This window comes from Ovis canadensis, chromosome 1, assembly GCF_042477335.2.
Source record: "Ovis canadensis isolate MfBH-ARS-UI-01 breed Bighorn chromosome 1, ARS-UI_OviCan_v2, whole genome shotgun sequence".
Taxonomy (NCBI): Eukaryota; Metazoa; Chordata; class Mammalia; order Artiodactyla; family Bovidae; genus Ovis; species Ovis canadensis.
The window spans coordinates 66,884,074-66,911,950 of record NC_091245.1 but is presented as its reverse complement, the minus strand read 5'-3'; the positions used below and the strand labels follow the sequence as shown (position 1 = coordinate 66,911,950).

At 34.7% G+C, this 27,877-nt stretch overlaps 1 protein-coding gene across 3 annotated transcripts in view; it reads right to left on the bottom strand.

The window, feature by feature from the left end:
- Window positions 1-1,689: 1,689 nt before the first annotated feature.
- Window positions 1,690-27,877, bottom strand: part of PKN2 (protein kinase N2) — a 142,918-nt gene continuing 116,730 nt past the window's right edge. For all 3 annotated transcript variants that reach the window (XM_069596799.1, XM_069596809.1, XM_069596813.1), the window contains 7 exons: window positions 19,018-19,194; window positions 13,243-13,305; window positions 11,891-11,967; window positions 8,923-9,065; window positions 4,881-4,988; window positions 4,330-4,410; window positions 1,690-4,243 (listed from right to left, as the gene is read on the bottom strand). In XM_069596799.1, the coding sequence (XP_069452900.1) occupies window positions 4,040-4,243; window positions 4,330-4,410; window positions 4,881-4,988; window positions 8,923-9,065; window positions 11,891-11,967; window positions 13,243-13,305; window positions 19,018-19,194 (853 nt within the window). In that variant the 3' untranslated portion in view covers window positions 1,690-4,039. The remainder of the gene's footprint in view (window positions 4,244-4,329; window positions 4,411-4,880; window positions 4,989-8,922; window positions 9,066-11,890; window positions 11,968-13,242; window positions 13,306-19,017; window positions 19,195-27,877) is intronic.

The window sequence follows — 27,877 nt, the reverse complement described above, 5'->3', positions numbered from 1 at the left end:
ACTAAGTTCTTTTTTCAACTTTCCCATCTGCTGTAATGCTTCCACTGAGTTTCAAACTTGGTAAATTATATATATATATTTTAAAAATTTCCAAAATGTTAATTTCTTTCAAATATCATTTTACATATTTATGCTGGTAAATTTTAGGCATATAACATTTTTATATAGTTATATTCTGTATCTAAGGATCCTAATATTTGCAATCTTTTGAAGGGGATGTCTGTATTTGCTTTTTTTATTGGCTTCATTAAAGATAACTTCCTGTCACTCATCTATTTGGTGATCTGTGATAGTGTACTGCTTGATTTTAATTTGTGAAAATCCTATATATTTCCATTCCAGAGAAGTTTTCATTCAGAAAACATTTGATTCTACTAGTAGACAGACAGTGATACGTAAAATAGAACTTGAGCTCCTCTAGAGAATTTTAGCACAGAATGTAAGTTCTATTGCAATTCCAAAGTTTGTTATCCCCATAACAGTGGTGCTACAGAAATCCGTCCTTGGCAACTCTATTTCTTCTCGGTGCCTGCATTTCCAAAGTCAGCTACCCTCCATCCTGGCTCTTATCCTCTCCAACTTCCAACTTCTCTGGACTAATCTCCCCATCTCTGAGTATTCTCACTCTTGTGCTTGGCTACTCCCTAACTCTTAGATGCTGAAGCCCTCATGTGTCCAGATTCATGCTCAAAAGTTTGACTATTTTGGAGTGAGGAATTGCCAAAGACCACTTTTATCTTTAATGAGACTAGCAATGACTCAAAATATGTGTCCTTTTGGATGTCTGAGAGCTTCTATTTAGTCATGATACTAGAAGTAGAAATCATGCAAGATCTTTGACACTTAAAAGATACTTTAAAAACTTACCTCTATTTATATATGTATATATTTATATACATATGTTTATAAATACACATAGTTATATTTGTATATACATATGAAGCTTATATCAGAGAGACACTAGATATCAAAAAATAGCTAGAAGGTAAATAAGAATTCTGAATTAAAAATGCGATCCATGGGTTGGCATTTGTTCTTTTGGGTTTCTCATACTCACCCCTCAGTGCTCTGGAAAGATTAGCAGCACTTGTAAAACTTCTGTTAGACTTCAATCTATAATGCAGCTTTCACTTAGTCAACATATAATGGTGGTTTACATTATGACCTTAATTTGTGTCACAGAGATAGCATGGATCTTTTTTACATTTTTAAAATATTCCATTCATAATTTTTAATAAGATGACTACAAAATGGCTAGTAATCTGTTTTTGTTTACCTATTTTCAAAAAGTCATGTCCTAAAATTAAATAAATTAAATCTCAAACAAAAGTACATATAATACATTTTAGCATTAATGTATACCATTCTTCATTTATGAAGACTTTGGTGCTTTCTTTTTTGTACTTTTCTATCCTTAGTGTCTAGCACACAGAAGGCATTGCATAAGTAACCACTGAATGAAAGATGCTACTAAACTTACAGGAAAAAAATGCAAAATTTTCCCAGTATTACCAGTGAAGTAGAAAATTGAGTTTGATTCTTAATGATTTTGCCCTTCCCCAGGACTAAAAGAACCTGCAAGAAGATTAACTAAAGCTAACTTGTCTTCAAGATCTTGAATATAGTAAAGCAAATACATATTTTGACCAATAGTAAGTTTCCAAAAGGAAATAATACTTAAAAACAAAGTTACAAATTACAATCTATTTAAACTTTAATTTGTGCATTTGTGGTAATTTATGACTGCAAAACACTTTTTCTTAAAATGACATAAAGGCACATTTCATTTGAATGCATAGTGTACCATTCTAAAATATCCTAATTTCCTTACAAAGTGCTTGAGCAGTCACTTACACATACAGTAATAACAAAATATATTTACACTCTATAGAGTTTAAAAATTTTTAATCTGACTAAAATATATATATTTTTAAAACTACAGAAAAAAATTAGTGCTTTCTTCAGCTTAATTGTGTGAATATACCCTGCCCTCTAATTTTTTTAGTGATTGACGTTAATTAAAAAAAAAATTCTGTACACTGTGTAGTTACAAAATGCTATGTCAGTTTTTAATGCTAAAAACCTATTTTAGACATTGCTTTCTATGCATATTTGAGAACCAGAAAAGGTGAGCAGACTGTACCTCAAAAGTATTTAGTGTTTTTTTAATGTTGTATTAACACTGTTTAAATTAAAAGCAGACAGTTTAACTAAGATCCTCTATTGTCCTTTACCAAGGAAGTGAACTGGCATTTTAAAATAATTTTAAAACAACATATTGCTCCCTTTTCCTATAAGATTTTCCCCCAAGGGATCATGGTTTATAATCAATTTATAAGGAAATAGAAATTATCTCTGAACAATTTTAACTGTTCTCAGAGTAGGAAGAGCAAGGTGGAATATTCATATATGTTTTAAGCTCAAAAAACCTCTATAAATCAACAGGATTTCATTTTCTCATAGGATTTAAACTTCAGCATTTTTTAAGACATAAGACAATAGTGATTAAATGGTTAACTCATTATTGGTTAGTTAACAACTTGCTATTCCTGAGGTATGACGACCCTAACATGCTAAGCATGGAATCAAAGATGTTATTATTGAACTAAGGAAAAACAATAAAGTCATGGACCAGGAGGGAAAATAACTGAAACAAAACAAACAAAAAAAAACCCAAAACTCCAGGCAAGTAGAAAAGTCATGGCTTGCAAAAAGACTTTCCTATAAGGGCATTAAAAAGCCACAAATGGATCCTTGTACAAAGTATTTGATCAAATTATTTTTGAGACTTTTGAGGTACAGCTTTAGTGTTATAATAATTTTTATAAAATATAGACTGTTTTATCAAAAATATTTATACATTCTGTTATAATATATTGCTTCTGCCCTCAGTAACTGCCAATATAAAATCTGGATCCAGTGGCCTAAAATGTACAGATGCACTTAATGTAAATGCTGGAGTCTGAGGTGTCTGCTTGGCCACTGTACAAAAGTGATGAAGTGGTGAAATTAAATAATAAACCTACAACATAGAATACATTACAACTTGCACATATACATGTTCACAGCATGTATACAAGGATAATCCATATGTTTTAACAAAGATATAGTTCCCTTCTACAGTAGACACAAGAACAAGACGAACTAGGTTGATAAATGTACAATGCGTATCAAAAAAAGGAGCCATCAGTTCACTGATTCTGGAAGAAAGCACGACTGAATGTACTAAGCATCTAGACTTTGGGAATGCATACAGGTAAAAACAGTATCTTGGTTCAGGATGATCATTAAGTCCTCATTCTTAAAATTCTAAGTAAATGCAGATGTTTAGTTGTTCCTGTTTGTTTCAGCATGGTTGATTTAATAAGATCGTTTGGCAAGTAGCTCAGTCGGAAAGCTGTGAGGCTCTGTTATATGGTTGGTAAAGATAAGGCAATAAAAATTTTCTAATAAATATAGAAAATGTATAATACAAGACATCAATTCATTTCATTTTTAAAAAGCCCCAAAATGTGCACAAACTATTACTACATTTTTTTGGATATTACAGTAATTTCTTTAAAAAAATAAGAGCATTTGCCTTATTCAAACAGAATCATACTACGTGTGAACAGTAATAACATCCTAAGCCCTCTTCCTGTTTTTGTAAAACACACCTAAGGAAAATTAACTAATTAACTTTCCTTCCATTTAAGGCAGGCATACGGCAAAGCTAGGGACTGTAGAAGAGTGTTTTTTTTCCCCTCTGATTTTAAAAAATAAGATTATTGATCCAAAAGTATTCATTTGTGATAGATTTTCATGGCCAATGTTCATTCAGCTTAAACTCCATGAAACTGTTTCCAGTGTTCAGAATTTTGTTTAAAATACATTGAAAAGCCACTTTTCAAGAAGGTATTAGAATAGTACTTTTAAACACATCTTCATATGTTTAAAAAAACTCAGAAGCTTTTGTTGGCACAGAGAGCAAATGAAGGGCTGCTATTTTTAAGAGGTCTTCTTGTGAGTCAGTCTGCTTGGTTTCACAGTGTGTAGGAACTTAACACCAATCAGCAATGTAGTCAAAATCTCTGAACATTTCTTGCTCCTCTTCTGAAAGTATCCTTGGTTCTCGAGGTGGAGTCAGAATAGGTGCTTCTGAGGTAAATTCATCATCAAAATTACTAACATCTTCTCGTCCTCTAATTGTAGGTACAAATGGTGGCTTAACTTTTTTGTCCATCAGAGCGCTCCAATCAATTAGCTGGATTACAAAATATAAAATGACCAGTTTAGTTTCCTACTTCTAACTGCTCGAGTATCAGAAAATTTGTAAACTTTCACACTTACTCGGAAAAATGGGTGTTTTTTCACGTCCTCTGCATCTTTTTCACCAGCTCCAAGGCGTCGCTCAGGATTTCTTCTTAATAACTAACACAATACAAAGGAAGAAAGTAAAAATAAAACCAGAGAGTCACTGAGAAGGATTCTCGTAACTTGCAACCTTTTAGAGTTTCTTTTGGTATGTGTTTGTCTAAACCACGAACATCTATGACTGAAAAACAATTTCTAAAATGCTACTGGGACATATTCTTAATTATCAGTCAGTTCAGTCGCTCAGTCGTGTCTGACTCTTTGAAACCCCGTGGACTTCCCTGTCCATTACCACCAGGCTTCGCTGTCTATTACCAACTCTCTGAACTTGCTCAAACTCATGTCCATTGATTTGGTGATGCCATCCAACCTCTTATCCTCTGTTGTCCCCTTCTCCTCCTGCCTTCAATCTTTCCCAGCATTAGGGTCTTTTCCAATGAGCCAGTTCTTTGCATCAGGTGGCCAAAGTATTTGAGTATCATATTTATTTTATAAATAAAACATATATGTTAAAACAAAATTCTTACCCTTCTCATTATTGAAATGGCTTCTGTAGATAAGAACCTTGGATACCTTACTTCATCATTTACAATACTGTCAAAGACCTCCTCTTCATCATCACCAGGAAAGGGAGACTAGAAGAAATATCTCTGAGTTAGTCAAAATGAGTTTCAATACAGTAAAATCTTATCTATTCAAAGTTCTGAAACACAACAAAGAACAATGTAGTGAGGAAACTAAGAAAAAGAAAAAGGAAAAACAAAATCAAACAAAAAACTTCCACCAAAAAAAATAAGGACTACAAGAAGCTACAACAGACACACAATAGATATGTATCTATTATCCAGAGGACGCACCATATATGCTTACTGAAATCTTGTGGAAAGACAGAAGGAAATGCATAAGGTGAAGTGTTACTACAGAGAGAAGCACAGTTTGTGGAGACATATCAGACATGAATGTGTCCTGAATTCCACAGTCAATAGCAAATGAATACTGGTAAAACACAATCAGAGACAATTTGATTGTACTAAGAAGCAACTGTAAACAAAATTAAACTGAAAGGAGCCAAAAAACACGTTATTTCCAGGCATAATTAATGCTCTATACACAACAGGTCTTGAGGCAGTTCAGCAGAAGAATGTTAAGATGGTTGCTCATAGTGACAGTAATTATGCTGAGTAATAAAAAAAGTAGTTAAATAAACATTCAGTATAACAATTTGATGTACATGGGGATAAACTCTCAACTACACTGAAAATATGGCTATGAAATATGACTTACTACCTCAGAATTTCAGACACCTTAGATTTGGCTGCTTACTTCCTGTTGGTTGTTAAAGAACAAGAGCCAAGCAGAAAGCAGTATCAACAAGAGAGGGATCTCTGACCTGAGGAACCTATGAAAATCATTTCAGAACCCAATATACTAAAGCTGAACTGCTAATATTATTGTTTGTATCTAAGAAAATTTCAAACTTTTCAGTTATCAAAATTTAAGTTTTGGCCTGATAAAACTCAGGCTTGTTGTATCAAAATCAGGCTTGATCATTTATTCACTCAAAATACACACACTGAATACCTGTTATATGGGACAATATCATTTCAGGGATTGAGACAATAAGTCAGGGGAAAATCCTATTTCACAAGGATTTTCAATGAGAATTTCATATGGTAATACGAAGCAATTTTGACTCCTATCTGATAAGTCAATTTTGTATTTGAAAACTCACTCCACAGGTCTTTGAATAGTGAAAATGTATTTACATACTTGTTAAGCTGTTAAAGTTTTTTTTCTGCAAATCGATTATAAGCTAACAGTACTAACAATGGAAGGTTAACAAATCTATTTTAAGCACATATTAAAAGAATTCAATAGTCTGTTCAGATGTCAAGGATCTAAGTCCAGTATCTAAGGTTATTTTAAACTTCTCTGATACCTTCACTCTGCACACAGAAAGGGGACCTGATGTTAGCTTATTCCTAGGGTTGATTCAAGTCCTAACAACTCATACAAATTTGAAAATATGATATATCCAGTAAGTTTTCAATCATTTGTATTAATAGAGGAATTAGATATAAACTTTAGCCAAACCTCACTTTTATAAATTTAAGAAAAGGTAATGATAAGATTTCACCAGTGCTATAAAATTACAAAATATATGTACCAGTGAGTTTTAAGTTTCTTTTCCCAATTCTCCTTTTATGGAGGTGCTAAAAAGAAATTAAATTGCAAAAGGCAATTGTGAAGAAATAGCCAGATTCACTGTCTTTTATCTCTTGGTAAGAGCTTAACCAATGAGAAGTTCCTTTAAACAATATGAAACAGGAACTTCCTCACTGTTCACTGCCAAATCTCCCAGCTACTTTAGAATCGAGGGGAGTAAAATTAACTGGCTCTTAATTCTATAGTATTTGATAATAGACTCTCATTTTTTGCATGTCATCGCCAATATGAAGAGTAAATTTTAAGCAAGCATCTAATTTTTGGTAACAAATCTCATACATAATTGAACACTAAATTAAAAAAAAAAGCAACAAAAATGTCACTTTAAAAAATGTTTAAGTATATCAGAGCTTATAGAAACAACTATTATGGTACTTCTGGCACTTGTAGAAAGTAAAGAAAACTGCAAATAAGGTGTAAAATATATTTTTCTGTCTTAAAGCACTGTATGCTTTTCTCTTTTCTAAACAGAGGTGAAATAAATTTGTGTGGATACCCTATCTTGGAGGCAGCAAAGTACAATGGTTTAGAGATTAAGTTAAAATCCAAGCTTCACTATATGAGTAACTTCAAAGTTACTAACTTCTTTGTGTCTCTAATTATGCATCTGGAAATAAACATAAGACTACTATTGAGCTCATTAAAAGCTGATGAAAAATTAAGTGAGCTAATACTTATAAAGCACACAGAACAGTGCCGGCACATAGTATATATTTTAATTCACTATTTCTTTTCAATCTTTTCCAAGTTTCCATTCCAATTTACTTATCAAAGAGCACTGTCAGTGGATGAACTAAAATCATTTATTTACTTGTTTGGGATAAGTGCCACTAAATGACAATCACAGAGCAAAACTAGAAATTTCTGACATTCAACAATTCAGCCTGGAGAAGGCAATAGCAACCCACTCCAGTACTCTTGCCTGGAAAATCCCATGTTCAGAGGAGCCTGGTAGGCTGCAGCCCAAGGGGTCACGAAGAGTCAGACATGACTGACTTTTCACTTTTCACTTTCACGCACTGGAGAAGGAAATGGCAACCCACTCCAGTGTTCTTGCCTGGAGAATCCCAGGGATGGGGGAGCCTGATGGGCTGCCGTCTATGGGGTCACACAGAGTCAGACCCGACTGAAGTGACTTAGCAGCACCAGCAGAAGCAAGAAGTCTGACTAATACAGATTTATTCTATCCATCCACTTCTGTATCAATGAGATACAGTTGAAGGTCAAGTGCAAATGTTGTATACTCAGAATTTTGTTTTCTTTTTCTTTAGAATATATTCTGTGCCTAGTATGTCTGACCTGATTTTCCCAGTAAAGTATTATTTTTGGTTTATCAAAAAAAAAAAATTTAGCTATTCATTCATTCATTCAGCTACTAGTTTTTTCATGCCTAGAATGTACAAGGTTGGTCACTGGCATTGGAAAAACTGTATAACAAGGAACCAATTCCCTATGAAAATTTTTCTTTCATCTCAAGACCATCAAGCCCATCTAAGTAGTTTTCAATTACTTGTCTAAATATTTACTCTTTCTTAATTCCACCCTAATTAATAATTTTCAACAATTTATGACAAAATAGATTAATCTCTTCTTACCGTTTTATTAATTAGCTATAATTCACTGTTTTCTAAGTGGTAACAATTTCTGTGTAAAACTAAGTTATCCCCATAAATTTATTTTAAATTAATATAAAGAAAATAGTAGGAAAAAAATGTTAATCTTTTTAATTCTGCTACATTGCTTCTGAAGATAACATTTATTTCTGACCAATGTATAGCTGACTTTTCCTTACAGATATAGAGTACATTCCTCTTATCAGTCTTCCTGCTTTCTATTTCCTATGCAGAGATCAGTTATGTATGACTGCGTTTAAAAATCATAAAATATAACCATGCCAGTGTGCTAGATCACTTCAGTTGCATCCTATGCTCTGTGACCCCATGGACTGGAGCCCACCAGGCTCCTTTGTCCATGGAATTCTCCAGGCAAGAATAGTGGAGTAGGTTACTTTGCCCTCCTCCAGGGGATCTTCCCGATCCAGGGATTGAACCTGATTTCTTACGTCTACCTGCACAAGCAGGCAGGTTCTTTACCACTAGCGCCACCTGGGAAGCCCATAGCAACACTAAAATAAACTATTTTCAAAACACTGGTATACATTCCACAAATATAAAAACCTAAAAAAGACAGTGAAGGTAATATAGGATCATAAGCATTACTAATACATGTAAGTAATTATAAAGCTTAAGTTCTATTTATGCAGGAAACATATTAGGTGGTTTTATAAATGACATGCTTTGTTCTCTCAATCATCTTTCCCTTTATCTATCTTATACTACATACCTCACCAACGAGCATTTCATATATAAGGACACCAAGGCCCCACCAATCTACAGCCCTTGTATAGGATGTTTCTGTTAAAACTTCTGGGGCAAGAAATTCAGGAGTGCCACAAAATGTGCTTGTTCTGTCTCCATATCCCATTCCTGAAAAAGATAAAATGCAAATATTTGTTAGCAAAGAAAAAATCTAGCGTAAGAGTCAGAAGATATCATTAGGAAGCAAAATTAAAGGTGTACATTTGTGCACGGTGATCAAACTCAAAATAGATCAGAGATTCTTTTTTTATATTTATTTATTTATTTTTTACTTCACCAGATCCTAGCTGCAGCACACAGAATCTTTAGTTGCAGCAGGCAGGATCTTTAAGCTGTGGAACATGGGCTCTAGTTCCCTGATCCGGAATCAAATCCAGATCCTCTGTACTGAGAGCTCAGAGTCCTGATCACTGGACCACCAGGGTAGCCCATGAAAAAGACTTTAAAGAAAATGCTAAGAATTAATATGGAGTAAACTGCAACTCTATTATTTAATTAATGGATACAAATAAATAAAATTTCCATGTTTCATTTTACTACTTATTTTTTCTTTCTTGTCATTACTTTATAAGTGCTCCTAACAAGTTAAAAAGAAAAAAAAAAACTTATTCTAAACTTTAATTTCTACCCTGTCAATTAAAATTTTAAAATATGCTTACTTGCTTTATTATAAAAATAGCATTAAGTATAGTCTGAAAATTACCAAAGCAAACCCTTGGATAATTAGGAGTTGAATGAGTGTATCATATTATATAGAGATACAGTATTAACATTTTAGCTAACTGGTTTTCTAAATACATTCTTCATATTTAGTCGCTAAATTGTGTCTGGTTCTTGCAGCCCCGTGGACTGTAGCCTGCCAGGCTCTTCTGTCCATGGGACTCTCCAGGCAGGAATACTAGAGTGGGATGCCATTTCCGTCTCCAGGGTATCTTCCTGACCCAAGAATCGAACCCAGGTCTCCTGCGTTGCAAGCAGATTCTTTACTGACTGAGCTACAAGGGAAGCCCAAATATGTTCCTCAAAATATAGTAATAAATTAGTCAAATAAAATTCTACTTATTGAAGAAAATGTCTGAATGTATTCTAAAGTATTAAAAGCTCATTCATCTTATGATCACATCATCTTAGAAAGCTGACTTGGTACTTGGGATAGGAGGAGATGAGTCTCAGGCAACTTATACGCGCAAGTGATACTTGAGATAAAGGGTGAGCAGATGTTAGTCAGCAAACAGAGTTGAGATAAGTGACAGTCGGGGGGAGACAAAGGCCGTAAGCAGTTTGGTTTTGCTGGAACAGAAGGTACTACGAAGCAAGCTGAGAGAGATCCAGCTGGAGAAGGAGGCAGGCAGATCAGGTGAGGCAACATATATCACGTCTTTGCCACTGAAGGTTTTCAGTAGGGAAGTACCATGCTCAGCTTTAAATTTATATGGGCCTCTTTTGTATTTTAGCAATTATATGGCAAGTTGAGATTTGAGGAAGAAAAAGAACAGAGACAGAAAAGTTAAGAGGCTATTAAAGTAGCTTTGTTAAAACAAGATGATGACTGGAAATAAGAGGGGAGATGAAAAACTTAAATATTGTTTGAAGAAAAACAAACATTAAGGAGGTAGATGTCAATGCAATTTGGTGATTAACTGGATGTGGAAAGTAATGAAGAGGAGACAGTCCAGAACAATTTCACGTTTTAAGACTGGGAGACTGACAGGATTATGGCGCCATCAACTGCCAATGAGGCTGAGGACAAGAAACTATTTTTGTTTAGATAGTGATTCAGGTACCTACTGACTGTTCAAGTAAAACTGTCTAGTAAATAGTTGACTATATATGTTTGGAAAGGAAATGATATATTTGGGAATCATTAGTATATAATTGCTAGCTAAAAACTACCCTAAGAATAGCAATGGGCTAAGGCCAGACTCCAAGGAACAAAACCATTTCAGTCAACAGTATCCGATACATGTCCAATACAGAGAGAGCCAATAAAAGAAAAAAACTCACTGGATTCAATAATTAGGAGGTCAGTGGGTAAATAATGGACAAAGCTTTACAAAATTCATTCATTCATTTATTTATCCAACTATTTATTAATTACTCACTGAATACTTAAGATGTGCCAAGCACTACAGCATATGGTGGAAAGAAAGCTGAATAAGAAACAAGAAGTACCAGGGTAGAGAGGGAGACAATGTTTCCTACAATACAATGTATTAAATGTACCTATTTACTATATTAGGCACAGTGCCACAAACTGTGGCACTATCTCTAGTTGCCATAATGTTCCTAAACAAGAAGAATTACATTTATTTTATAGGTGAGAAAACAGACTCCATGAGGTTAGAAGTAACTTGTCCAAAGACACAGAGCAAATAAGTGGCAGAGTCAGGATCCAAGGGTGGTGCCTAAGCCCATGCTTTTTACACTTTCTTATGCTACATATGATTCAAATTTTTCCAGTTTAGATGTTTATTTACTTCTGTGTACACACACACACATATATATACAAAAAAGATTCTTGAGGCATATGCATTTTTTTCCTATTTAAAATGTTAAAAGATTTAAGAGGCAGGAGAGGTTTTTAGGCATATGTAATTTAAATTTACTCTGCACAATAATAGCAAAGCAAAAAATCTGGTGATTAACCAATGCTTTCTTAGAGTAGTGACAAAATTATTAACCATACAAAGAGACTCTTATTTTCCATACTGTGATTTCTGAAAACCTAATCTTATTTATGTTCACAGAATAAATTCTTAATAATTATTATAGATTAGGTTATATGAACAATCTGTAATATCTCAATAAAGCATAAAGTTTAATTTTTAATACATTAAAAAATACATTTTGCTTTCCATAGACAAACTTGAAAACTTCCAAAGCACAAAGCAATAGTAATTGATTAGAAAAGGCACTTTAAAATATCCAATTACCTTCTTTGCAAAGACCAAAATCAGCAATTTTCACAAAGCCCTCTGTATCTAGCAATAAGTTATCCAATTTCAAATCTCTGTTCAGGATAAAAAAAAAAAAGCAAAATAAAAAAAAAATCAATAAAATCGGTAGATAATAAAGTAGAAACATCATTTTAATATGAGTTATACTTTCTCTTTACTAAAAAATGAGTTTTTTCATATTATGGTTTGAGATTTACTATAAATACTATTTTTTTTGGCAAGATTGTTACTTTATAAAATACAATTTCTGAATATTCCCCCACTATGTAGAAAAGTAAGAATGTATCTAAGAGAAATGTTTTATCTATTTAAACATATATTTTAAAGCTTAGGAAGAGTTCATGTATCTTTCATGATACCTATACTTTCATATTATTCAAGCTTAATAAATAAATAAGTTAATGGCCATGCCACGTGGCATGCATGATCTCAGTTCCTGTACGAGGGACTGAACTTGGTCTACAGTAGTTAAAGCACTGAATCCAAACCACTAGATCACCAGGGAACTCTTGGACTTGTTTGAATTCCCTACATACCATCCATAAGAAAGAATTGTCAAATGAACAGCATAAAATAAGGTATAAGCAAGCAGGTTTAACATTCTAAGAGAATAATTCAAAATAAAGAGGAAGGTATTAAGTCATACTAAATGATTAAAAATTACCTTGAAAATATTTTATTCTTTGAGTAAAATAAGGTCATGAGGAAACCATTACCTTGAAAACATTGTTAGAAGTTTGAATAAACTCACCTTTATAGTCTTTTAATTCTGACTGGCCTTCCTACAATTTTTCTGATCTAGAGCAATGCTATTCAAAGTGTTACCCACAGACGAGCTGCTGGACTATGAAGTATTTCTAACTGGTCTACAATTTGGTAAGAAGTTTGTGCCAGTACATACATCAGCTAATCAGCTATGTCCTCAAGTACACTTCATTAAGCAAGGCTTAATGAAGGAAGCAAAATGGCACAAGCTATTTATCGTGAACAAATTTTCAGTAGTAGTGGTCTACAGAAATTTTCTATAGATGATCGACTGAATATAAATATTCACCAGGATGAATACTGTTGGTAAATTGTGTTATCATAGGCCAGCTTACAATTTGACTATTCTAATTAGGTAATGGTCAGAGGACCAGTAACAAAGAAGTTCATTATATAATTACTGTGTTAACTATGTCTTTCAAAATTGGGTTTTAACTTTTTTAGTGGTCATTTACCATATGAAAGAGAAAATTATGAAGATGGTTAGACACAAACTATTCTTAATCATCTTTAATTCTACTTCATATCAATAAGCAATTAGAAGGTATCAAAATTTTACTTACCTATAAACAATTTTGTGTTCATGTAAATACTGCAACCCAAGAACTACACATGCAGCATAAAATCTGTTTCAAGAATTAAATCAAAGAATTTAAATAAATTACACTGTTTTTGAATCCCAGAGTTTACACTTTTATGCTTCAAAGCAGAACTCTAGTTAATTCATTTCACAAATATTTATTTAGTCCTTACTATGTGCCAGACATGTAAGATATGTGCTAAGTGTTTTAAAAATAAGAAAAAAAAAAGACAGTCTCTAAAATGGAAGCCATTAACTTCGTCTGAGTGGGAGCCACTTAAGTCCTCACAGTAGATATCTGATCTGGTTCTTTGGAAACAATTACAATATGCATTATAAAGGCAGAAGGATGTTATAAAAGGTAGAACTTCTGTGGGAGAAATACAGGGCATTTCCCTAAGAGGGAAAGGAACAGCGGTGTACAAGGCATAGCATGTTTGACAACCAATAACAAGTTTGTGGCTGAAGTAAATGCTGAGGGAAGAAGCAGTGGAAGATGAGGCTGGGAAGACAGCCTGAGATTTAGTTGCAAAAGACCCTGATTGTCATATTGTGCACAAGGGCATACCTTGTTTCACTGCATTTTCACTTTTATTGTGTTTGACAGATAACTCTGGTTTTTTTTTTTAAACACATTGAAGGTTTGTGGCAACCCTGAATGGAAACACAATGGGTGCCATTTTTCCAACAGCATTTGCTCATGGCAAGTCTCTGTGTCACACTTTAGTAATTCTCTCAATATTTCAAACTTTTTCATCACCATTATGTTTGTTACAGTGATCTGTGATCTCTGACATTACTATCACAAAGGCTCAGATGATAGTTATCATTTTTTAGCAAAGTATTTCTTAATTGAAGTATGTACATTTTTTAAAAAGACAATGCTATCATACACTTAATAGACTACAGTATAGTGTAAATGCAACTTTTAAATGCACTGGGAAACCAGAAAATTCACATGACTCACTTTATTATGATATTTGTTTTATTGCAATGATCTGGAATTGAACTTGCAATATCTTGGAGGTATGCCTGTACTGAAAATTCTTCTTTTAGCAATACTGAATCAAACCATTTTAAAGAGAGCGGAATGATCAGATTTATGTTAGAGAGAAATTTCTTGATAGTAGTGTAAAGGCTGGAGTGCAAGTAGATAGATATTCAGAGGGATAAGGAACAGAAAGCAATGGCACCCCACTCCAGTACTCTTGCCTGGAAAATCCCATGGATGGAGGAGCCTGGTAGGCTGCAGTCCATGGGGTCACTAAGAGTCAGACACAACTGAGCGACTTCACTTTCACGTTTCGCTTTAAGGCATTGGAGAAGGAAATGGCAACCCACTCCAGTGTTCTTGCCTGGAGAATCCCAGGGACAGAGGAGCCTGGTGGGCTGCTGTCTATGGGGTCGCAGAGTCGGACACGACTGAAGCGACTTAGCAGCAGCAGCAGCAAGGCTAAAATGATAGTACCGATGAAAGATCATTAGAACCTCTAATGTAGTGACCACAAAGAGAATAAGAGATGGATTTAAGAGAAACTTTAAAATGAGCACAACAGGACTTAGTGTCTCATTAGCTATTAATATAAAGAATGAGGGAGAAGGAAAAGCTGAAAACAATTCTCAAGGTTTCCTTTTTATTATAATGAAGAGGTGAAGAAATACAGAAGCAGCCCAAGTTTTGTGGGGAAAGTGAGCTTGTGTTTGGATATTGACCTCAAGTTGCCTTGGGACAGGGGAAGACGTCTGGAAATTGGCTAAACAGGTTTCGATCTTAGGAAAACTTCATCCAAGCTAGAATACCAACTTTTGAGAGACTGGACCATCTTTGTATTTTTCAGAGTTCAGCCTAAATGCTGAGCAAATGCTTGATACACAAGCAAATGCTTGATACACAATAGCCTTAACGAATGAGGAGGTAGGTCAATAACAAATGAATGAATTAAAAACTGCAGGGCTGTCTTCAGTGTAGAATAGCCTACAAGGAGACACTTGAGAGAATTTTAATTTTACAAGTAATACAAGGATATTTCCTCGATAAAAAACACGTAATTCCCGTACCCCAAAGCACAATTTTTCTTTCATACATCTCCATCTCATCCTAACACCACTACTATCCACTGCTCTTATTAGTTTGATGACTGTTCTTCAAACTTTTAGAATACATTTATGTGTACATATAGATAATACAGATATCTTTTGTGTTTACTTATTTTTATAAAGATGGATCCATAATTTTGAGAATTTTAAAATTCAACTATTAATAAATATTTTATTATACATTAGACCTTAAATAATTATCAGAAGTAAAGTCCATTAAAACAATGTGATTCTAAACTTGTTTAAGGTGTTTTTTTTTTTAAGCAAATTTATTTTGGTGGCAAAACAAAACTGTGAAAATTATAAAAATACCTTGATTTCTCTTTTATTTGTAAAAAGATTGTCCCAACAGTTAGACTTGGACATGGAACAACAGACTGGTTCCAAACAGGAAAAGGAGTACGTCAAAGTTGTATATTATCACCCTGCTTATTTAACTTATATGCAGAGTACATCATGAGAAACGCTGGGCTGGAAGAAGCAGAAGCTGGAATCAAGATTGCCGGGAGAAATATCAATAACCTCAGATATGCAGATGACATCACTCTTATGGCAGGAAGTGAAGAGGAACTAAAAAGCCTCTTGATGAAAGTGAAAGAGGAGAGTGAAAATGATGGCTTAAAGCTCCACATTCAGAAAACGAAGATCATGGCATCTGGTCCCATCACTTCATGGGAAATAGATGGGGAAACAGTGTCAGACTTTATTTTTGGGGGCTCCAAAATGACTGCAGATGGTGACTGCAGCCATGAAATTAAAAGACGCTTACTCCTTGGAAGAAAAGTTATGACTAACCTAGATAGCATATTCAAAAGCAGAGACATTACTTTGCTGACTAAGGTCCGTCTAGTCAAGGCTATGGTTTTTCCTGTGGTCATGTATGGATGTGAGAGTTGGACTGTGAAGAAGACTGAGCACCGAAGAATTGATGCTTTTGAACTGTGGTGTTGGAGAAGACTCTCGCGAGTCCCTTGGACTGCAAGGAGATCCAACTAGTCCATTCTGAAGGAGATCCACCCTGGGATTTCTTTGGAAGGAATGATGCTAAAGCTGAAACTCCAGTACTTTGGCTGCCTCATGCGAAGAGTTGACTCATTGTAAAAGACTCTGATGCTGGGAGGGATTGGGGGCAGGAGGAGAAGGGGACGACAGAGGATGAGATGGCTGGATGGCATCACTGACTCGATGGACGTGAGTCTGCGTGAACTCCGGGAGTTGGTGATGGACAGGGGGGCCTGGTGTGCTGCGATTCATGGGGTCGCAAAGATTTGGACATGACTGAGCAACTGAACTGAACTGAACTGAATGATACTTAGTAAATAACTAAGTACAGGGAGTATTTTCAAATTAAACCTTTAAGATAAATATTTCACAGAAACAGAAAATGAAGCTCTCATAGAGTAACTTATTTAAAATCACAAAGCTAGAACACAGCAAGGCTAGGACTAATTTTGATTCCATTGCCTCAAGCAATAAGAATATGTTTGCCTAGTATATGTGAGCCACCCCTCCCCTCGAGGTGTTCCACTAGTACACAGAATAGATGTAAGTCATCATTGTGCCCCTTTAGTGAGGGGAAACAGACAATAAAAATGTAAAAAATAAATAAGACAATTTCAGATATAAATAAAGTGGTATGGAGAACATAAAATATAAAATAGAATAGAATGGCCTGATTTAGATATTAGTGATACAGTGATATTTTAGATAAAGTACTCAAGAAAGGACCTTCAAAGAAATGACATTGCAGGTGAGATCTGAATGATTAGAGGGGTGTATTGCAGATATAAAGTATTGCAATGTAGCATTTTATTCTTGTATTTCACTGGGGTTAATTGTTTCATTGGTACTATGTAATTTGTACTCTCAGAAAGAATAAAAAGTACGTTAATGCAGAATAGGAATTTATATTTATCTCAAAAAAAAGCATAACAAAACAAAAACAAAATTTCCACAGCAGTTAGTACAGGGCTAGGCATAGTATAGATGGCCTGCTTTTAATTTTTAAATATGCAGGTAACAAATTTTTAATAGCTATCTATTATATTGTGGCTTTTGCCTCCTTTATTGAAAGCTTCACCATCCACCAGAACTAATGCCCTATTTCTTTATTTGAAATTTGAAAATATGACAGTACTATCTGTTCTGTTATACCTCTAATGGTTATGGTAAGAATCAAATAAAGGGAGGAAAGTAAAAATGTCACACTAATGTCAGTTGTCAGAATACAGACAAGAGATAAAAATTTTATAATAAACCCAATAAAGGTTTACTGAGCTTCCCTCTGGTAAAGAATCCTCCTGCCAACTCAGGAGATGCAGGTTCAATCCCTGGGTCAGGAAAATACCTTGGAGAAGGAAACGACAACCCACTCCAGTATTCTTGCCTGGGAAATCACATGGACAGAGGAGCTTGGCAGGCTACAGTCCATTTGGTCACAAAAGAGTCAGTCTCAACTTAGCGATTAAACAACAACAAAGATTTGCTAATCACTGGTTTATGATTTTTATATTTTGGAGGCAGAATTTACATGTTGCAGGTAAGGAAAAAAGAGAATCAAGAATGACTCCTTGTATTTTGGTCTGAACAACTGGTACATGGTATTACCATTTAGTAAGAGAAAAGACTAGAAGAGCAACAGGCTGGGGAGTGGTGGGTGAAGTGTGGGGAAATGGGAAACACCAGAAGTTCATTCTGAGATACTTGAAATACTTGTCAGCTACATAAAGGGAAAAGTCAAGTTGGCTGCTGAATGCTATTGGAGTTGTAAGTTTAGGAACGATATAAGGGCTGGAGACATAAATTTGGTAAACACCTGCACATAGAGTGTAGCTATTAAGAGTAAATCTTCCTAGGGTCAAATCCCTAGTTCTACACTTAAGAGCTATAAAACTGAGATAACAACAGGGGGAGAATATATACACATTATGTTTAGTCACAAATGTTTGTTATTATTTATTCTTTTGCATCTGAATAAGCAAAACTTCCATATAATATCACACTCAAAAACTACAAAAAGGATTATGGTGATAAATTAAAATAATTAACACAGTACCTGACATCCAATAAGTATTCAGTGAAATATAAATTTTAAGCAGTACACTCAGTTATTTATTATCATAAATCTGGATTCTACGCCCTTCATTGGAGGTGCCATGCATATCAATTTCTTTTATATTTTTTCAGAGATATTTTAAGCATATGCATTAAGTATTTTAATACTTAAGGCATACTATTTTAAACTACCCCTTAAAATGCAAATATAAATATTTCATACAAATATATGAGAAGAACTCTTCTACTTTTTTTTTTTTACTTAATAATGTACTTTGAGTATAGTTAATATTTAAAGCCATGGTCCCACATGGCATTAATTAGGGTAAAATATACTAGAAAAAAAAGAAATTCTACTAAAACAAACCTAAATGGTATATCTAACTTATCAAGTGTGACTTAGGGTAATACATGAAATTTTCAACATGAACAACAGAGAAAAATAGATACATTTATATATGGCAAAAAGGCAAGTAAAGAGTTCTAAGACTCCTTCCTCTATTTTCCATTTGAGGGAAAAAAATAAATCTCAAATTCAGAGAGTTTTCTTCCTTCCCAGAAAGCAATCAGTCATGAAGAAACTCAGAGAAATGTCTAAAATACTCACACAGCTCTTGGTTCAGAAAAGACATCAGTGTGAATGTGCATCATTAGGTCCCCACCGGCAGCATATTCCATTACAAAGCAAACATGCTCTTTGGTTTGGAAACATGCAAAAAGGTTCACCAAAAAGGGATGCCTTACACTGTTCACAGTTTCAAAAATTCTTTTTTCACACATCAGGCTGAAAGAGAAAACATTAAAATATCACTGTTTTTTTAAGTTCTAGTTGCAAATAACATTATTTAAAAATTACTAAACTCTTAAAATAAGCAAAGCTCTTAATCATTATGACTTTAAAACCATAAAATATGTCATTTTGCTATAAATGCTTTGAAAATTTGGGCTATGTGATATATAAATAACTTTAATAGAAATATATTAATGAAAACTAAATATGATTACCATGACATAAATTTCACTATTGATAGTATCAGAAAGCAATGGCACCCCACTCCAGTACTCTTGCCTGGAAAATCCCATGGATGGAGGAGCCTGGTGGGCTGCAGTCCATGGGGTCGCTAGGAGTTGGACACGACTGAGCGACTTCACTTTCATTTTTCACTTTCATGCACTGGAGAAGGAAATGGCAACCCACCCCAGTGTTCTTGCCTGGAGAATCCCAGGGGAGGAGGAGCCTGGTGGGCTGCCATCTCTGGGGTCGCACAGAGTCGGACACGACTGAAGCGACTTAGCAGCAGCAGCAGTATCAGAGTAGCACACATAAGACTAGTGGTAATCATAAAAACGTCTTAATTGGAAGTGAATTGTGAAAAATTTTCAGGAATTGATCAGAGTAAGATTTAGCAACCTAAAGCATTATTTTAAAATATAAATTCTGTGATCAAGGTGATTTCAAGGACAGTATATATTTATAATTCATAAGCTATGGTATCCATTATTCTATCATATAAAGCTGAGAGGTAAAAATACATTGCATAATATTTTAATTTAGAAGGCTACCTAGAAAATAAAGGAATTTCATGGAGAATTCTATAACATGCTTCAAGGAAGCTCTTGGAGAATGATACAATTTCTATCTATAAAATCTATATAGCTATCACAGGTTTTCCCTCTAAGAATTCTTATAAGCTGTTTAAAAGAACAGCGGTCAAACTTATTGACTCTGAAACATTAATTTTGCCTAAATGACAAGAAATACCAACCTTCTGTCCCCTGAAAACTATTTAGTAAATCAGCCTAACTTAAAACTCAAAGCAGACACATATACACTACTACATTTAAACCTCTTTGATTTCTTTCATTAGTATTTTATAATTTTCTAAATATAGGTCTTTAGTTTCTTTAGGTAGATATATTCCTAAGTATTTTATTCTTTTCGTTGCAATGGTGAATGGAATTGTTTCCTTAATTTCTTTTTCTACTTTCTCATTATTAGTGTATAGGAATGCAAGGGATTTTTGTGTGTTGATTTTATATCCTGCAACTTTACTATATTCATTGATTAGCTCTAGTAATTTTCTGGTGGAGTCTTTACGGTGTTCTATGTAGAGGATCATGTCATCTGCAAACAGTGAGAGTTTTACTTCTTTTCCAATTTGGATTCCATTCTTTTTCTGCTCTGACTGCTGTGGCCGAAACTTCCAGAACTATGTTGAATAGCAGCGGTGAAAGTGGGCACCCTTGTCTTGTTCCTGACTTTAGGGGAAATGCTTTCAATTTTTCACATTGAGGATAATGTTTGCTGTGGTTTTGTCATATATAGCTCTTATTATGTTGAGGTATGTTCCTTCTATTTCTGCTTTCTGGAGAGTTTTTATCATAAATGGATGTTGAAATTATAAAACACTGATGAAAGAAATCAAAGAGGACACTAATAGATGGAGAAATATACCATGTTCATGGATTGGAAGAATCAATATAGTGAAAATGAGTATACTACCCAAAGCAATCTACAGATTCAATGCAATCCCTATCAAGCTACCAGCGGTATTCTTCACAGAGCTAGAACAAATAATTTCAGTTTGTGTGGAAATACAAAAAACCTCAAATAGCCAAAGCAATCTTGAGAAAGAAGAATGGAACTGGAGGAATCAACCTGCCTGACTTCAGGCTCTACTACAAAGCCACAGTCATCAAGACAGTATGGTACTGGCACAAAGACAGACATATAGATCACTGGAACAAAATAGAAAGCCCAGAGATAAATCCACACACATATGGACACCTTATCTTTGACAAAGGAGGCAAGAATATACAATGGATTAAAGACAATCTCTTTAACAAATGGTGCTGGGAAAACTGGTCAACCACTTGTAAAAGAATGAAACAAGATCACTTTCTAACACCACACACAAAAATAAACTCACAATGGATTAAAGATCTAAATGTAAGACCAGAAACTATAAAACTCCTGAAGGAGAACATATGCAAAACACTCTCCGACATAAATCACAGCAGGATCCTCTATGATCCACCTCCCAGAACACTGGAAATAAAAGCAAAAATAAACAAATGGGATCTAATTAAAATTAAAAGCTTCTGCACAACAAAGGAAACTATAAGCAAGGTGAAAAGACAGCCTTCTGAATGGGAGAAAACAATAGCAAATGAAGCAACTGACAAACAACTAATCTCAAAAATATACAAGCAACTCCTGCAGCTCAACTCCAGAAAAATAAACGACCCAATCAAAAAATGGGCCAAAGAACTAAATAGACATTTCTCCAAACAAGACTTACAGATGGCTAACAAACACATGAAAATATGCTCAACATCACTCATTATCAGAGAAATGCAAATCAAAACCGCAATGAGGTACCATTTCACACCAGTCAGAATGGCTGCGATCCAAAGTCTACAAGCAATAAGTGCTGTAGAGGGCGTGGAGAAAAGGGAACCCTCTTACACTGTTGGTGGGAATGCAAACTAGTACAGCCACTATGGAGAACAGTGTGGAGATTCCTTAAAAAACTGGAAATAGAACTGCCTTATGACCCAGCAATCCCACTGCTGGGATTTTTTGAAAGAGACACGTGTACCCCAATGTTCATCGCAGCACTGTTTATAATAGCCAGGACATGGAAACAACCTAGATATCCATCAGCAGATGAATGGATAAGAAAACTGTGGTACATATATACAATGGAGTATTAATTAGCCATTAAAAAGAATACTTTTGAATCAGTTCTAATGAGGTGGATGAAACTGGAGCCAATTATACAGAGTGAAGTAAGCCAGAAAGAAAAACACCAATACAGTACACTAACACATACATATGGAATTTAGAAAAATGGTAATGATAACCCTGTATGTGAGACAGCCAAAGAAACACAGATGTATAGAACGGACTTTTGGACTCTGTTGGAGAGGGCGAGGTTGGGATGATTTGGGAGAATGGCACTGAAACATGTATACTATCATGTAAGGAATGAATCGTCAGTCTATGTTTGATACAGGATACAGGATGCTTGGGGCTGGTGCACAGGGATGATCCAGAGAGATGATATGGGGTGGGAGGTCAGAGGGGGGTTCAGGATTGGGAACTCAAGTACACCCGTGGCTGATTCATGTCAATGTATGGCAAAACCAATACAGTATTGTAAAGCAAAATAAAGTAAAAATAAAAATTAAAAAAAAAGGAAAAAACAAAAGAAAACAAAACAAATAGTTAATTGAAGAATTGAAAATAAATAAATAAAGTGGATAACCAACAAGGAACTCTATTCAATACTATGTAACAGCCTAAATGGGAAAAGAATTTGAAAAACAGACACACGTATACATATAACAAAGAAAAAAAAAACTCACAGCAGAAGAAAACCAGGTCAAATATTATTCAAATATAATTTTGAATTAACGTTCAAGGACTGATCAAAATAAATATACAAATTTAATTTTACATTTATGTTTCTAACATAAAATAGGCATTTTTTTGGTTTGCTTTTGAGACCAGAATAAAAAACTGCTATTAAAGTTTGTTGAAAAGCATTAATAATGCTTTTATTTTTAAAATTAAAGAATTGTTTAGATTTTGTGTTTATGTGTGTATGTGGTTGTTGATTTCACAATACCAAACCAAAATTCTAATGTTAGAAGGAGGTAGACTCATTCTCCCTTTCTTTGGGATCTCTTAAGAATTAATTTTATTTATTTATTTTTGTTTGTTTTTATAATAATAATTTTTTTTTAGTTTTTTATTTTTTAAATTTTAAAATCTTTAATTCTTACATGCATTCCCAAACATGAACCCCCCTCCCACCTCCCAAGAATTAATTTTAAAAAGGTTAATTTAAAAATTAAAGCATTTGTCTGGATATCCAGATATATTGCTATTATTCAAGAAAATTAAAGAGAATTTTAAAACATTTAAAAGTATAACTGTTGTGTAGAAGGAACATGGAATTTTCACTGCTGATAATATAGTTGTATTCTGAATGATGAACTAAAACACCTCTTCAGTTTTAAATACAGTAAATATAGCTCCTACGAAATAGTGTTTACAGCACCTGTAATATGGTCACATTCTAGATGAGCTCTTACCCTCTATTTCATAGTTTGTTTATAATTTTATATATACTCAGAAAACCCCATTGTAATTGCTTCTAGAGTGTTTGGCTCATGTCTACATACATCTGCAAGGTTTCTAAATGCTACTACAAATTAAGTCACTATTAGAAATAAATTCACAGATGATTAAAAAAAAGTTAATAGCTTTGACTTTATCACCATTTAAATGTATTGGGAAATAATGTACAATTGGGTAAGATCTGCAAATTAGATTCTAAGACAAGTGATTTACTAGGTCTATCTAAATTGTGGCTAATGAGGATAAAATACACACATGAAATAAACTGACAAGATGTTTTGCTGTCAAGCAGACGACAAACATGGCCTCTTCACTGTGTATCACTCATGCATGAATTACTAATTCACCATCGGCGAATTACTGATTCTCAACTGGATGGGTAACTAAAGGTTAGACCTGTGTTCAACATATTAATGGTCTAAAGAACTGATGAGAGTGCTCCTTAAAATGGTTTTAATCCCATTCATAGAATTCTTTGATGAGGACTGACAGTATTGATTAGGATTGCATATATATATTAGGTAAAAGAGGAAAGCTTTTACAGACCCAAACAAGAATAATAATTTTAAGCATATTACAGCACACCAAAAAGCTGCTCCATAAGTCTTTAACTTTTCCCAATTTAATCTAAATTGTATGTTCTCCTTAAAAGTCCATGAAAAACTTGAAACTTCATTCATTTTGTCCAAAACATTTTCCGCTAAATTGTCCTTTCTCTTTTCCATGTTCCCAAATATCTTCCATCTGCCAAAGACCAGCACAATCCAATCTTCTTTACAACGCTTTACCTAAATCCACCAGTGCACTGTCACTTTGATATTTCCCCTTTTATGAGCTGTGACTATGTATGTTATCTTTAACTCAAACATATCTAATTTCTTTTATTTGCATAACTAATATATTTATGGTTTATCTCCCATTTTTTGGCATACTTCCTTTAGTACATTATTAGATATGTTAGAAACTTAAAAACTGTATAATAGTTATTTTGGTCAGTGGAAAATTACATCACTAATAAGGCTAATCTTAGGATTAAAGCATATATATGATATATATAAAAAGTCTGGCTAGCTATGTTGTTGTTCTGCAACTGCAAAAATGGACTTCCAAGTCTATTCTGTTGCTTGGAAATTTGAACTGGTACAGAAACTAAGCTGAATGAGGAGGCATAATTGTAACATACATTTAACATTCTTACTTAGGAGTAGGGAAGACGGCACTCAGAAAGTTCAACTATTGGTAGGTGGAAAACGTGATCTTCGTACATGAATTGCATTACTTTGAAGTTAGTGCATAATTTGTGTACAGGCAGTAAAAAATGTTCAAACTTCCAGTTATAAGATAGGTAAGTACTAGAGATATAATGTACAATAAATAAAATTAACATTGCTATATGTTATATATGAAAGTTAAGAGAATAATTCATAAGAGTTCTCATAACAAGGAAAAATATATATTTTTCTATTTTTTGAATTTTTTATCTATATGATGCTCACTTAACTTACTGTGATAATCATTTCATGATGTACGTAAATCAAATGTTACTGTACACCTTAAACTTATACAGTACTGCAGGTTAGTTCTGTCTCAATAAAAGTAGCAAAAAACAAAAACAAACTAAAAAACAAAAAATAAGTTGGTTTGGAATTTTCTGTAAGGAAAATAATAAGATTCATACTAGAAAAATAAAATTTAGAAAATGAAACTGATATTAAGAACCATCAAGTACTCCAGAATATTTATTAAAAAACTGCACTTATATGCAATAACATTGAATTCTATCGATCTATTAAAAGAATGAACTGAAAAGTGGATATAGTGGATTTCTGCTTAGTTATTATTATTACTATTCAGACTTTCAAGTTACATTATTTTTAAAAACATGCTGCTCTATTTTCTTGTTTTCTAAATTAAGTTTTTTCTTGCCTTCCTATAATTGTTTTCTTTTTGATGCTTTCCTCAAATTCCTCTAAGAGTGAGTTTTATTTCTCATTCTGAATTTTACATTTCCCTGTTTCTATTGGAGATTATTTTACTTCCATGTTACCGAATAAGTGAATTTATAACTGAAGTAAAATGAAGATCACTCATCAAACTTTCACTAACGCTAGATTAATTCTGAATAAGGTCTGGGAGTAGGTGATGGACAGGAAAGGCTTGTATGCTGCAGTCCATGGGGTTGCAAAGAGACAGACACACCTGAGGGACTGAACTGAGATTAATTTTGTTGTTCAATCACTCAGGTGTGTCAGACTATTTGTGACCCCATGGAACAGCAGCACACCAGGCTTCCCTGTCCTTCACCATCTCCCAGAGCTTGCTCAAACTCATGTCCATTAAGTCAGTGATGCCATCCAACCATCTCATTCTCTGTTGTCCCCTTCTCCTACCTTCAATCTTTCCCAGCATCACAGCCTTTCCTAACGAGTTGGTTCTTCGCTTCAGGTGATGAAAGTATTGGAGTATCAGCATCAGTCCTTCCAAGGAATATTCAGGATTGATTTCTTTTAGGACTGACTGGTTTGATCGCCTTGCAGTCCAAGGGACTCTCAAGAGTCTTCTCCAACACAACAGTTAAGCATCAATTCTCTGGCACTCAGCCTTCTGAGTGGTCCAATTCTCACATCTGTACATGACTATTGGAAAAACCATATCTTTGACTACACGGACCTTTGTTGGCAAAGAGATATCTCTGCTTTTTAATACACTGTCTAGGTTTGTCATAGCTTTTCTTCCAAGGGGCAAGTGTCTTTTAATTTCATGGCTGCAGTCACCATCTGCAGTAATAGGAGCCCAAGAAAATAAAGTCTCTCTCTGTTTCCATTGTTTCCCCATCCATCTGCCGTGACGTGACAAATGCCATTTGGGACCAGATGCCATGACCTTCATTTTTTCAAAGTTGAGTTTTAAGCCAGTTTTTTCACTCTCCTCTTTCACATTTACCAAGAGGCTCTTTAGTTCCTCTTATCTGAGGTTATTACTATTTCTTCCAGCAATCCTGACTCCAGCTTGTGCTTCATCCAGCCCAGCATTTTGCATGATGCATTCAACATATAAGTTAAATAAGCAGGGTGACAATATACAGCCTCAACATACTCCTTTCCCAATGTGGAACCAGTCCGTTGTTCCATGTCCCGATCTAACTCTTGCTTCTTGATCTGCATACAGGTTTCTCAGCAGGCAGGTAGGTGGTCTGGTATTCCCATCTCTTGAAGAATTCCCCACAGTTTGTTGAGATCCACACAGTCAAAGGCTTTAGTGTAGTCAATGAAACAGGAGTACATTTTTATCTGGAATTCCCTTGCTTTTTTCTATAATCCAATGAAAAGTAAAGTGAAAGTTGCTCAGTCATGTCCAACTCTGCAACCCCATGGACCATCGAATTCTCCAGGCCAGAAACCTGGAGTGTGTAGCGTTTCCCTCCTCCAAGGGATCTTCCCAACGCAGAGATCGAACCCAGGTCTCCTGCACTGCAGGCGGATTCTTTGCCAGCTGAGCCACAAGGGAAGCCAAAGAACACTGGAGTCGGTAGCCCACCCCTTCTCCAGAGGCTCTTCCTGACCCAGGAATCAAACCAGGGTCTCCTGCATTGCAGGTGGATTCTTTACCAACTGAGCTATGAGGGAAGCCCTAGCTTGCTATGATCCGAAGGATGTTGGTAACTTGATCTCTGTTCCTCTGCCATTCGTAAATCCAGCTTGATGATCTGCCAGTTCTCGGTTTCAATACTGTTGAAGCCTCGCTTGGAGAATTCTGAGCATTACTTTGCTAGCATGTGACATGAGTGCAATTGTGTACTAATATGAACATTCTTTGGCACTGTCCTTCTTTGGGACTGGAATGAAAACTGACCTATTCCAGTCCTGTGGCCACTGCTGAGTTTTTTAAATTTGATGGCATATTAAGTATAGCACTTTAACAGCATCATCGTTAAGGATTTGAAATAGCTCAACTGGAACTCCATCACCTTCACTGGTTTTGTTCATAGTGATGTTTCCTAAGGTACACTTGACTTCACACTCCAGGATGTCTGGCTCTAGGTGAGTGAGTCTACTACCGTGGTTATCTGGGACTATCTTTTTTGTATAGTTCTTCTGTGTATTCTTGCCACCTCTTAAAGTAGGGGTAATGTCCTCAGTTCAGTTCAGTTGCTCAGTCGTGTCCGACTCTTTGCGACCCCATGAATCGCAGCATGCCAGGCCTCCCTGTCCATCACCAACTCCCGGAGTCCACCCAAACCCATGTCCATTGAATCTGGCTAAAGCTTCATCCTCTGATCCAGACATTCTTCTTTAACAGTAATATTAATATTATTCTA